The sequence below is a fragment of the Lissotriton helveticus genome, chromosome 7 (genome assembly GCF_964261635.1).
Source record: "Lissotriton helveticus chromosome 7, aLisHel1.1, whole genome shotgun sequence".
NCBI classification, from domain to species: Eukaryota; Metazoa; Chordata; class Amphibia; order Caudata; family Salamandridae; genus Lissotriton; species Lissotriton helveticus.
In genome coordinates, this window is record NC_136068.1 from 250,909,054 (window position 1) to 250,922,536 (window position 13,483).

Here is a 13,483-nt window from a genome sequence, read left to right on the forward strand (position 1 = left end):
TCTCGTTCCCTGTAGTAAAGCTACTGCAGGGCTTAGAAGTCTGTCTTCAGCGAGTTAATACAAATCGTACAACTTTTCAGTGTTTGATTTCCTTCGGGGAGGCTGTCTTACACTCACACTGAGCTCTGGCAAAGGCAAAATAAGTAAAATAAGATAGACATTAAAAAGGGGCCTTTCTAGTTGTGATATCCAGTCCATTTTATCATTTTTTTAAATAACTGCTAAGCCTTTTTTCCTCATTAACCTTGCATTTTCAAGACAAGAAAATGAAATCGTACACACAGTTCAGTTCTCACGCTTTTATTTAGGTGTAATATACAGCCATATAAGCAATAAAAATAAGACATAATAAAAATACAAAACAGGCAGCAAATACCAGCAGTTAAAAGACAATGGAAAAACGTAAATCGACAAACAAGATCATATATTCACAATTTTGTTGGACAGGACGGGGGAAAGAGCATTGTACAATTCAAATTTCAGTTTTCCATTGTTTAAACAGTACTATAAAATGTTAAAGTAAAGTGCATCGTGCAGTTTACATTGATGATGCCGTAACATTTTCCAGAATAATAATCAATGGTGCACACAAAAAATGTGATGTGTTCCTTTTTTATATCATATTTGCTTATATAAACATAAAACCCAAAAAATTGCAAACAAATTATCTTTGGAGTTGTTTTAAAAATAAAACCCAAGTCATCGTAAAAACCGCTCGTAGGTAAAGTCTCTTGGTGAAACGCACAAAACTATTACTGTCTAGGATGAATGTTGCAACAACTGTGTCATAAGACCTATTGACATGAAAACTGGCCTCACACACCCCAGAAAGGTTCTTTAAAAAACCCATTATTTGCCTGCACTGGGCCTCTCGCTGACATTAATTTCCCTCCCAAGCTGAAGTGTCTGCTGCCATAGTGTGCACACTGTGTTGCTCTGTCCTCAGAAGTCTGGGTGGATCCCTCACAGAGCTCTCTCAGTGTCTTCTCATGAGCTGTCCCAGAAGATGAGTTGTGATTTTAGCATCATTGTCTTAATTTTTCCAGGAATGCCTATTATGTGCCTGTATGGGTTTATTTTTGCCGATCCAACTACAATTTTGGGGAGTTATTTTTTCTTCTTCTTTTGTTTTACAAGATGCCTTTTCTCAGCGTTTGCAATAGACGTGGACATCATTCATTATGAAGTGTATGTTATGGACAAATAAATCAATCCACAACCCCAACAATTGCCAGCCTTTTTTGTTAAATATCACTCCAAATGCATCAGAATAAAAATGCATATACTTTGTCAACATAAAATAGAATACAATGACCTCTATTCCTAAAATACTTTATTTTATTACAACCAACTCTATGTGCTCCTGTGTAGTTGACGGTAATATCCAGGTCCAGGCTCTATCTGTGGCTGAGGCTACAAAGATAATCAGTCTTAGAAGACAGGGTAATAATTCCTGGTGTGTTCTAAAGTAAGTGATAGGTGGGGATGTACCTTATCTCCAGTCACAAAAAATAATGATGGAAGGTAATGATTGAATAAATCAGTACCTCTAGAACTTAGCTGGGTGCATTCCATTTCAATGCATAAATGCCATTCCATAGACAGAAGAAACATATGCAACTAAGTCTTGACACACTCTTAAAGAGACAGTACAACTCAAACTGCTAGACCTGGTGATTATGTGCCAAGGGTGCCCAGGTGATACATTGGGGCTGTGAAATTTTGTGGTGCACCTACAGAATTTTAAATGGGTAAGTAAATCTATACAATGGTTTATGCTGCTTTGCGCCAAATGGGTGCCCAAGCAAAGCCTTCATATCTAACAACGCAAGTCCACTCTGAACAGCGACGTAAGGAACCCTAATAAGTCTCATCATTGCTCAGCCTCATTTGTTGGGTGCACTTTGAGTCACTGTGGCAAAGCAGGGTAGGAACCTGCACCTTCACTTGCTTTTGCTTCAAGTTTCAAGTTTCAATATTTCGCTTTATTCGGTTAAAAATTTTAAAACCATCAAAGCATACACAATAAATTCCTTTTCACAGTTAATCACGTCTCTGGGTCCTAATTACACGACAAAGTATATTACAATATAAATTGGTGAATACGTATATACAATAAAAAAAGTTTGTCACCAAACGGAGAGTTGATAATTTTTAAAATTCAAGAATCCAAAATTTTTCACATACAATTATATAAAAACTATCTAATAAACTACGTGCAAGGAATGCAAAGGGGGGTAATTATGGTAGCAGCATTTTCTTGCGACATCTCACCGCCCCTGTGATGTAGCTCGCCACCCCAAAACATATCACAACAGATCCTAACATTTGCAAATAAACCAGGGCTGGTCGGGCCTGTTCAAAATTACACCCTCTTAATAATGGGAGAATACATTTCTTTCGCTGCAGTGCATAATATTTACAGAAAAAGATCATATGAAGGGCATTTTGTTCCGATTTATTGTCACACGGACACGGCCCCAACATCCCACTTTTCGCAAATCCCCTGGGGAAAGATAACAGCCAAGGCAGCATTCCATGTTTAAACCTTAGCAGAACAAACAGGTGGAATGGCTTATTTATGTATCTCAAGTACGGCTGGATCTCTCTCCCCGTGCTTAACATAACAAATTTTCTCACCGAAGGTTTAGCCAATTCTTCCTCTTCCCTCTGTACCTTCAACCTGTTTAAATACTGGGATTTTACTGTCTTAATCATGATTTTACTTAGGGCCCTAGTGTTTGTGAACAAGTCAGGGCTACCCATTAAGTCTGCTTGCATTTTAATATATCGGATCCATGGTATCGCCGAGGCTTTATCTAGGGACAGGCAATCCTGGATAATTAGTTGGTTTAGGTTCGGCGCTTGCTGTGCCCAGATTCTTAGCCACCCTAGTAACGGCGCTACCGCAATCTGGTCAGAGATATAGCCAGCCCCCAAATCTTCATGCACATTAAAAGATGCTACGGATTGAGGGAGCGATAGAACTTTCCTAAAGAAGATGTTTTCTGCCATTTGGATCTCACTTGAGTTAGTATAGCCCCACACCTCGCTCCCATACAACACCATGGGCAAACACTTAGCGTTATAAATGTTCATAATGGCCGGTAATGGCTTACAGCCTAAATGTTTAGCAAAGCCCAACAGAGCCCCTGTCGCCCTCGCTAATGTGTTTTTTTTCAGCGCACGCTGCGTGGCCCATGATCTTCTGTCATCAAAAACTATACCCAAGTATGGGAAGGTGGGTACTTTATTGAGCTCCAGCCCCTTGCAGACAAACGATGCCCCTTTCGCCCGTCTGCTGTCTAGCGACATAGCGTGTGATTTTTTTAAATTAGTTTTTAAATCCAAAGAGTCCATAAAATTAATAAAGCAGTCTAACAGGGATCGTAAACCTCGTGCAGTCCTAGCTACTAGTACAGTATCATATGCATATAGTAATGCAGGTATCTTTTTTTGACCAACTCTGGGGATGTCCTTACATGATAAAATCAAGGCTTCACCCAACTTATTTATATAGAGTGTAAATAACAAAGGAGCAAGGATGCAGCCTTGCCTTACCCCTCGCTTTACCGGCCACGGGTCTGTCAGGCTCCCGTCCTCATTGTAGCGAACTGCTGCGCTTGTGTCTTTATGCATATCGGCTAGGAAGAATATCAGCACAGGGTCTAGTCCTATGTCAGACAGGGCACTCCAGAGTTTCTGGCGATTTACAAGGTCGAAAGCAGTGGACAAATCCATAAAAGCTAGATGTATATCCCCCTGCTTTGCGACCGTGTACTTCCCTATAAGAAGATGTAAGTTGATGCACTGCCCAGCAGTACCTCTTCCCTTTCTAAACCCGTACTGTAGGTCTGAAATGACTGCATTCGCTTCCAACCAGTCTGTCAGCCGTTCCAAGACTACTTTCCCCATTATTTTGGCAGCTGAGTCCAAAAGAGAGATTGGCCGATAACATGCCGGATCCTCTCTTGAACCCTTTTTAAATATCGGGACAATGACTGCTTTACCCCAGGACGCTGGGGGACCCACTATAATAGCTGCATTAAAAACGGAGGTTAAAACCTTTGCCCATTGATTCGAGTCTGCTCTATAGAGATCTGCCGGAACCCCGGGTGCTTTCCCATGTGCAGTGGACTCAATGGCCTTCAGCACTTCCTCTTCTGAAAAACTATCTTCCCTATCTGGGTGAGATCACGTTGATACACGGAAGATAAATTGTTTAATCCAGCGTAGAGGCTGCCATAATGCTCCACCCACTTGTCTGGAGGGATGAACAAAGGGCTATTAATTACTTTCCAAAATTGAGTGCTACTTTTCAGTACACTCACTTTGGTCAGTTCCTCCCATGCCATGTCTTTCAACTCCAATTTTCTTCCTTTCATTGCCTTTTTATAGGCCCTTCTTACTTCCGCAACCTTCAGTGCATCCTTGCCAGGCTCTTTAAGCACCTCTAAGAGTGCCGCGTGGGAGTCGCTACTGGCTTTGTTAAACCAGTTTTTCAGTTTCTTGGGCCTTGTTTTACTTTTCCTAGTCAGATTAACTGCTACCTGTGCTGTAATACGATTAAAAGTGGACAAAATCTCCGTAGGATCTGAATTACCTCCTAAGCAGGTGGTCAGATCCACAGTATTACTGCTGTACAAGTTTTCCAGAAAATGCTTTTGCATTTAAGGAGCAACTTCACAGCATAAAAGTGATGGTGGGCTTAGCAGTGTGCACATGACTGTTGCCCTCTGGCATAAGCAGCAGGGCCATTGCGCAGGTACGCACGGTGAGGCAGGGAGTCAACAGACAACGGAATATGATTTATTAATTCATTTAATTTACCCTATTCCGTCATCTGTCGGCTTCCTGCCCCGCCCCATCGCACTTACCTGCACCGCCTGATGCTGGGCGTAAGGCCAAGTTTGAAGTGCACATTTCTAGGGTAATGTCACACAAATACTACATACAATGGAAATAAATAGGTCTGTTTACTTGAAGCACTTCAGTCAGTCACCTTTTTGCTGTTCAAGTATCATGACTCTTGGGCCTGAAGCATGTTTACCAAAATTAACGTTTTCCTTTTCCTCTTTCTTAGGCGGTTCCACTTAGGAAGTGTTTGTTCATTGGCAACATTTCTAATTTCATGTGTTAGGCAGTTTTTAAAAAATGTATCTTGCATTGGAGAATATTCAGCCTGGCATTCTCACTTACTGCTTGCGCCATTTCAAGAAGTTACTATGCCATAATAACACTAACGCCGCTGATTTATGTGAAAATAGCCAGAGCAGGTGCTGCTGCTAGATGGGTTCTGTGAATGCTAGGTGAAGTCTAAAGTAGCCTCTCTATGCCTGGTCCCACCACGACATGAAGCGGTTCATCTGGCCATTTAAAGTGATTTTCCATCTAACCAGCATTTGAGAATATTCTGTTTTCAAACAGGCTCACAATCAATGCAAAACAAGTGTCCAAAACTTCTTTGGACGCTTTATTGGTCGCAATGCCTTCAATACAATTACCCCCATATATATCTGGAAACCACATTATAAATTAAAATGGAGGACATTGTTCAAAACCCTTCCCTTTTCTGTAAATTCTCTCTGTGATATGTCTTACTCTCCTGTTTGCACAGTGGAATTTAAAGCTCATTCACTGGGATCCAACCAACCAACCTACAGCCAATGAAGCAGCCTTCTCATAGGTTTGTTCTTCACACAGTAAATCAATCCCTCATTAAAATCAGTTATCATCACGAGCCCATTTCTGACACCGCTTCTTTGGTCTATCTTCTCTCTCCCACATTCAGAATCAATATGTTTACCCCTTATCACAAGAATGTGTTTCCAGTGTCTAGCAATGCAGTCTAGTGACAGATAGTATTTTGGTACTAGGGTGTAGTTACACCCTAGTACCAAGTCTGGTGGCAAGAGGTAAACATATTCGAATCTGAATGTCATGGCAGAGTTAGGTCTAGGTATGCTAGGTGGTACTGATAAGAGCTAATTTATTAAAGCTTACAACACACATTGGAGATTAGTTTGTGGTCTCCATTGCCTTTCTTTGTCTCACAACTCTGTTATAGACGAAAATAGATAGGTCTTCTGAGGATTTTGCACAACCTTGACAATTATTGGGAAATGTAGTATACTTGTAGTATACTTGTAAATGTGGGCATTGGCTCTTCGTGAAACAAAGTACATTGAGGAGAAGGTGGGGCCGCTAATTTTCTTCCTCTTGAGAATGAAAGAGGATCCAAGATCACAGTGATATGATTTAATCATCGAGACACATTACAGCGCACGTACTATTTGCAGGGCCTGGAAACACACAGAACTCTGAGAGAGAAGCCTTTAATACATAGTTCCTCATATTCTCATTGCCATTATTAGTAGTAGTATATTAGTAGCTGTTGTAGTGGTAGTATGGAAATTATAGTGGCAGTCTAGTAGTAGTAGTAGTATAGCAGTAGTAATCGTTATAGTAGCGGTATACAGTAGTAATAATTGTAGTAATAGTCATTGTACTCGTAGTATTGTATTAGCAGTATAGTTGTTGAAATGGTAGTAGCAGTTGTAGATGTGCTACATAGTAATGGTTGAATTGTAGTATTGAGAACTGTAAAAGTAATATGGCAGTAGTTATAGTACTGGCAATTGTAATGGCTGTGCAGCAGCATTAATTGTAATAGCGGTAATAGTAGTAATAGTATAGCAGTAGTGGTTGTAGTAGTAGTAAATGTAATAGTATAGTAATAAAAGCATTTGGAGTGATATTGGTGTTAGTATAGAAGTAGTATTTATAGTAGTATAGTAGTAATAATTGTAGAAGCAGTAGTAACATGTAGTATGAATAGTAGTGAAGATAAAATCCATTTTTGTATCTATCTGGAATTTAAATTCCGTGTAGATTCTTCTGATGCTAAAGTACAGTCCCTTTATCTAATGATATCACTGAATCATAGATGCATTTATAAAAGTACCTTAATATGCCAAAGATTGAAAGGAATTATGCCAGTTCATTTTTTTAGAAAGCAATTCAAAAATTGTTTTACTTAATACTATTATTAATAATATTGTTGTTAAAATAGATTAAGGCTTCCTCCATCAAAGAGCAACGTGTGGCATGCTATTCTGTCAGTACACTATTTTTCAGTAAAGGAAACTTCAGAATAAGATCTGTTGACCAGTACCGGAGGCAAATTCTAACTGAAAAGTTTTTGAGCTGCTGGACGCGTCTCTCACTCGTATGTGCCATTGAGCATCCCTGTGTATGTCAGAATGGCCTGTAAGAAATTAAATACCTGAATTTGTAAAGCGCACAGCTACCTCCAAAGTGGTGTCCCAGCGCTGGGGGCCATTGGGAAGATTAAGCCAGCTTTAGCCCGGAGTCACATGGTGCTGGGCTAACCTGCCGCCTGCACCGGGTATCAAACCCTGAACCCCATAGACCAGAGTTAGGCACCCTGGCCGCTGACCCATACCTCTTCCACCAGAGAGAGCCTGTGGTTTAAGATTGGTACCGAAACCCAATGCTGACTCTGTGTTCAGCCCAATAATAAGTCCTTATCAATGGTTGGCAAATGGAAAATCTGGTGATAGCTTCTAGAGAACAATAAGTTTTACTTTAATTTATTTTTAAAGGGGGCTTTAGAACGGAACTGTCATGCAGGACAACTGTAATGGGCTCCTTGGACAATAGGTAGCATATAAGCACATTTTGGAAATAAAAGAAAAGCAGATGTTTGGTAATATCAATTGAAGACTGAGGCAAGAGAGACAACAGAACCGTGTGTTATCTGGAAATGTTGTCCAGGGTGGGGCCAATAAACTGCCTTTCCACGTGGGCAGAGAGGGGACGTGGGTAGTCATCCATTCTTCGAAGTGGGTATTTGGGACATGTTGAAGGGGACTAGGAGGAATCATAGGACTAGTGGTTAAAAATAATGAAATATTGAAAAGTTCCAGCAAAAATCCAAAAATCAAGATTTTTACTGGAGATATGAACATTTTAATTGTAGAGGAAGCACTACATTGTTACAGCTGGAAACTTATTTTGCCTATGATGTGTGGGTGACAAGGCTGTGATGCTGCCTTGCTAATATTTGGAAGAAGAGCAGATGTAACAGTGATGTGAGCAATCCACCTTGGACAGTCACTTCTCAAGAATGCGAGGAGGAAGCAACCGAGAAGGACTCCTCCCTCACTGTAGGTCCAGCCTAAGGCATATAAGAGAACACTCAATTACTGCCACCGTTAATGTACTCTGGATACGACCTGCTCTGACCATCTGGGAAGAAGACCTGAAGACCAAATAAGTTTGCACGACAGGACCGCGAGACACTCCATCCATGGCTAAAGGTGAGTACTGAGACAGAGCTGGGAAGCAAAGTTACTTAGGTGTCAACAGCTATTGGCAAGGGAGCAGAGGAGAGTATATGTATGGCCAAGAACAAAGATGCATTTGATACAACTCACAATGAAGTACCCTGCTATCCGCATGGTGAGGTCCACGCCACACAAATACTAGAAGTCTTTTTTTTTTTTAAACTGTTGCCTATGGAAAAAGTTTTAATGAGTGTGTGTGGTTATCATTTCTAAAGGCGTGTCTGATACATTACAAAATCCCTTATTCTGTCCCCTCTGTTTGATTTTTATACCACTTTTTAAAAGATATGACATAAATTGTCGCAATGATTCACTTGCACGTTTGTTAAATATGGAATATTTTGATATGGCAAGTGCACTGGTAAAATTCTTCAAAATATGTCTGAATTAAATATGCTCAGGTGAAAGGGGAATGGAGATTATATTTTAAATAATGGCGTATTAGGTATTCCTTTGGTTTCTATATAAATATAAGATTTAATTCAGTTTTAAAATGTATGTTTTAAAGACAGTGTCTAAACATTAATAAAGTATGTATGTGTCCGCTCAAGGCATGGATCTGTAATTCCGCCTTCCTGTCTTGAGGTGCAACGGCATGATTATACAAATAATTAGAGCTAATTATTTCTTTCAAGCATGCGTCACGCGAAGCAGATCACGTGCCGGTGTCTAGCATTTACTTCATGAAAAAATATGTAGAACTGGACCTGTGCGAGGGAATGCTACCTCGGACGGGTTACGCGTCGTCTCATTCAGAGTTTAAGCAGCTGCAAGGGAGTGATTTCCCAAGAAGACGCGCTGGCACTTTCTCGTGGCGTTGTCTCTTTCAGCGACAGCACCTAAGTCCTTCTCGCGAGCGCCACCCCTCGTCCTGTCCCTACCAGTTTCAGAGTCTGCAGTCTCAGCTCTCGTGCCACTATATAGCTTCCAGGCTCATTACCCACATTCTTGGTCCCAGTACCATACTGTCTCTTCCAGTTTCGGAGTTTGCAGTCTCACCTCTCTAGACACCCTGTGAGCTCCAGGCAGTACCATCCTGTCTATTAAAATCTCAGCCCCAGCACTCTCACCTCTCGAGACACCCTCTCAGTCCCCAGTCTCAGCATTTAGAGTGTCAGTCCCAGCACCATCCTGTCTCTTCCAGTTTCAGTGCATGCAGTCTCACCTCCCGAGAAACCCTGTCAGCTCCAGTCGGCACCATCCCGTCTCTTCAAAACTCAGCGCCTGCAGACTCAGCTCTCGTGACACCCTGTCAGTTCCAGTCTCAGCTCTTACATTGTCAGTCCCGGCACCATCCTGTCTCTTCCAGTCTCATCCTCTGCATTTTCACCTCTCGAGACGCCTTCTTTCTTTCTCGGCACCATCCCTGCTCTTGCAGCCTCAGCGCCTGCAGTCCCACCTCCCGAGACTCCCTGGCTCAGCGCTTACATTTGTCAGCCCGGCTCCATCCTGTCTCAGTCCCGGCACCTGTGTTCTCAGTCCTCGTGCTACTGCTACCCTGTCTCTTCACACCTCAACACCTGTGTCCTCCTTAATCCTGGCATGGGCGCAATCCTGCCGACTGCAGCCACCACACCTTGTTCTTGTCCTTGGCACTGTCCTGTCTTCTATACTCGGCCTCTCTCTCTCATCTTAGGTGGGGTCCTTTCAGACTCGGGATATTTAATATTGATTCCAACCAGAACACTAGTTTCTCCTATTACTATTGTGTATTCCGACGTTTTCAAAGCACATTTCGACACATTCAAGGCGCTTTTGCAATAACTCTGGAGAACAGAAACGCCATCTCTGCTTACCTCAGGAAGTTCACTCTCAGCATTAGGACGCTGTCTCTTTCACCCTTAGCCACCGCACTCGATCTCTGGGACCGAGGGGCATATTAGCAAGGAAGTGCGCTATTTATCGCAAAACACGCTTAGCGCGTTTATTGTTATCGCTGCCTATCGCTGGATATTGTAGCGGAGAAAACATGATATTAGCAATGTTTATCTCCATTGTGCTAATATATCCTGCAATAACAGCGAAATGCCTGAATATCGCTGGAAATCCCAATACTCAAGCATTAACACCAATAGGGACTTAACCTGACAATCCACCTCCCATTGGATAAACAGGTAAGTCATGTTTTTACCAGGTGTTAGATTCTAGCGATAATCGCGCTTTCAGTCGCTAACCGTTTGGGTACGCCCACTTTGCATGTCATTAGTGAAAAATATTGCTGACATGCAAAGTGGGCCCCAAACCGGTCACTATCGCCTGAAAGCTGTCTCTAACTGCTGTTAGCGACAGCTTGCTGATAGGGGGATACAAATATCGCTGCTTTAGCGGCAAAGAGTGCACTAGCAGTATTTGATTATTCTCCAAACATGCATTCGCCCTTGCTATTGTTGCACTCCCCCCCACACCTTCCCCCTTCCCGGTTTCTATCTCTCAAGCACTGTGGGGCAGATTTACAAGCCCCTTGTGCCGACTTTACGCCGCTGTTGCATCACTTCTGTGATGCAGCGTCGTCGTAAACAATGCGCCACGTTGCAACATATTTACAACGTGACGCATCTAGGGAGATGCGTCACGTTGTAAAGCCCTGTGCTACATTATAGCTGCGTCAGGTATAATGTATGCAGGGTGGGTGTTCCGTCGCAAGAAAGCCTTGTAAAAGTGACGCAGTGAAAACTACAAGTCACTTTTACGACGCCACTGCGTCAGAACCTTGCGCCTGCTTGAAGCAGGCGTAAGGAGTGACGCAGCATGTTAGGAATATGCGTACTTGCGACACGACTCCAGCAATGCGCTGCCATTACACCAACAAGATGCGTCACACATCTGTCTATCTTTGCGCCACAGTGCGCCGCATGGCGCATACATGGTGGCACAAGGTTATTTTTCTGTCACGCAAATTAACTGGTGCATCCCTGCTAATGTGCAGGGATGCGTCAGTTCTTGTAAATCTGCCCATATGTCCTCACTATTGACTGTGATACATGCTCTTTGCACTCTGGGATACAGACTCATCTGACCTCTCACTGGTGGGATCAAAGCAGTGGCCTTCTAATACAGACCCTGCATTGGTTAACGTAGAAACCAATGGAGAGCTGTTTCTTTGACTCTCCAGTTCGCTATCCAATAGCTATCTGCTCCTTCCTGTTTTCAACATGCACACCCTGTAATGCCTATGCTAGACACCCAGGGGCAGATTTACAAGCCCCTTGAACCGCTGGTGCATCACTTTGCGTGACGCTCCGGGGGCGCAGCATGCTGAGTGATATTTACAAACACAGGTAAAGTCATCCTGCGTGACTTAACCTGTGCTAGTAAATATTGCCCCTGTTCACGCAACATTTTGAGTGTTAGGGGGCGTGACACGGGTGTTGCTGTGGGTGTTCCCACACAACACCCATGTCTACTGATGCATTTCCAGATTTACAAGAATTCGTAAATCTGGAAATGCGTCAGAATGCTATTCCACCCTAGAGGTGGAGTAGCGAGGTGCAACGAGGAGAAATTTTTCATTTCTCCTCGTTTTTTACTCTTTCAATGCGTGCTGCATTCTACAGCACACATTGGAAGAGGAAATCACCTCAATTGATTGTTTTTGTGCAGGAAGGTGCCCCTTCCTGCCAAAAAACAATCTCCCCATGACACAGGCATCCTTGCACTGCTCTGCACTTATTATTAGCGGGCTGTGTTTCTTCTAGGCCACCCTTCTTTTTGAAGGAGAATATAAAACGATTCTAAGAACAATATCAGACAGACACTGTGTGCTGATATTATTACAAATTAGAGCTGGAGTTCACTGGTACCGTTTAGAAATGTGTAACCTGAGAGCAGGCACCATGGTACCTCATCACCTCTGGTCTTATAGTTTTGTTGATGTATATTTTTTAGACTTGACTAAGATGCTGGACTTCTGCAATATTTTGGTTTGTGAAATTAAGGGCATCCATAGATTTTCTTTTGTATTATACAAAACAACAGAGATGTGTCTTGAATGACCTCCGACCCAAGATGGAGTGACAGTGTGCTTATTTCTTTCCTTCTTTATTCATTTGGTGTTTTATACCAAGTGAATCAGACCCATGTGGGTATCTTTAAAACTTTTACGTTAAATATGGAATACATTTACACAAAGGGATACAAAGTGACAAAAGTCAGTGAGAAGAAAGTGGTATCAAAAGTGGAGGTCAGGTCCATAAATTGTAAGCAATTACCAGTAAAGCATTGTTGAGCATGAAGGAAGAGATGCCTCAAGAAGGTAGAACCTAGACCATTAAAGAAAAAAGAGGGTCATTCAATCAAGTCTGATAAAGCTTAATCTGGGTGAATGTAGCTTGATGCCCTTGTGCCCAGAACATGCTGTTTCCATTATTTGTGTTGCCCTGTACTATGGGAGAAGTGAGTGGAGCAGGAGCTGTGAGTGGCTATTTGACTACCCAAATTGGATCTGCAGATATGTCACTGTGGGACAAATACTGGCGCACTCAAGACCTGGGTGATTTTGCTACCCCCTCCTCTTCCCCCACTTTTCTTTATTTTTCGTTAAAAGGGGTGCCCCCATGCCCATGCTTTTTTTTCTTTATGGACAGGCAGTGCTTTGTTTGGAAAAAATTAAGTGCTGGATCCCTAGGTAGTGTTCACTGGTACCCCTTCACCTGGCACACCCACGTCACTTTTTAACTGCAGTTTTAAGGTCAAGATTCATAATTTTTTTAAGCTATATTCAATAGTCTAATGGTCCATTAATGGATGTTACTTAAAATACACACACATCGCCACCATGTGGTTGATTCTAATTAACAAGTGCCTTTATTTTGCACCGTAACACAGTCATTGTGAGAAATTGGGTAGTTGGTTGAATGAGGGTGACCCCTGTTCAAGCAACAGCCATAATCCCTGTCAGGGAAAACCACAAAAGTCACTAAATTAACCTGTTCTTAACCCGCTGGTAGCTGGGCACAAAAGCAGTCAGGCTTAAGTTAGGTGCAATGTGTATAGTATTTATGCAACGCAAAAACAGTAATTAAGTAAAAACACAAAACAAGAAAAAGCCCCCACCGATTTGGAAAAAGACAGTACATTTAAAAAAAAATTTGACCGCAAAATGATAAAAATTTAAT

General features: G+C 42.2%; 1 protein-coding gene across 1 annotated transcript in view; it reads left to right on the plus strand.

The window, feature by feature from the left end:
• The first annotated feature begins 8,186 nt into the window (after nt 1-8,186).
• LOC144768391 (protein-glutamine gamma-glutamyltransferase 5-like) overlaps nt 8,187-13,483 on the plus strand; it is a 31,243-nt gene continuing 25,946 nt past the window's right edge. The window contains exon 1 of the mRNA XM_078652020.1: nt 8,187-8,342. Within this exon, the coding sequence (XP_078508146.1) occupies nt 8,333-8,342 (10 nt within the window). The 5' untranslated portion in view covers nt 8,187-8,332. The remainder of the gene's footprint in view (nt 8,343-13,483) is intronic.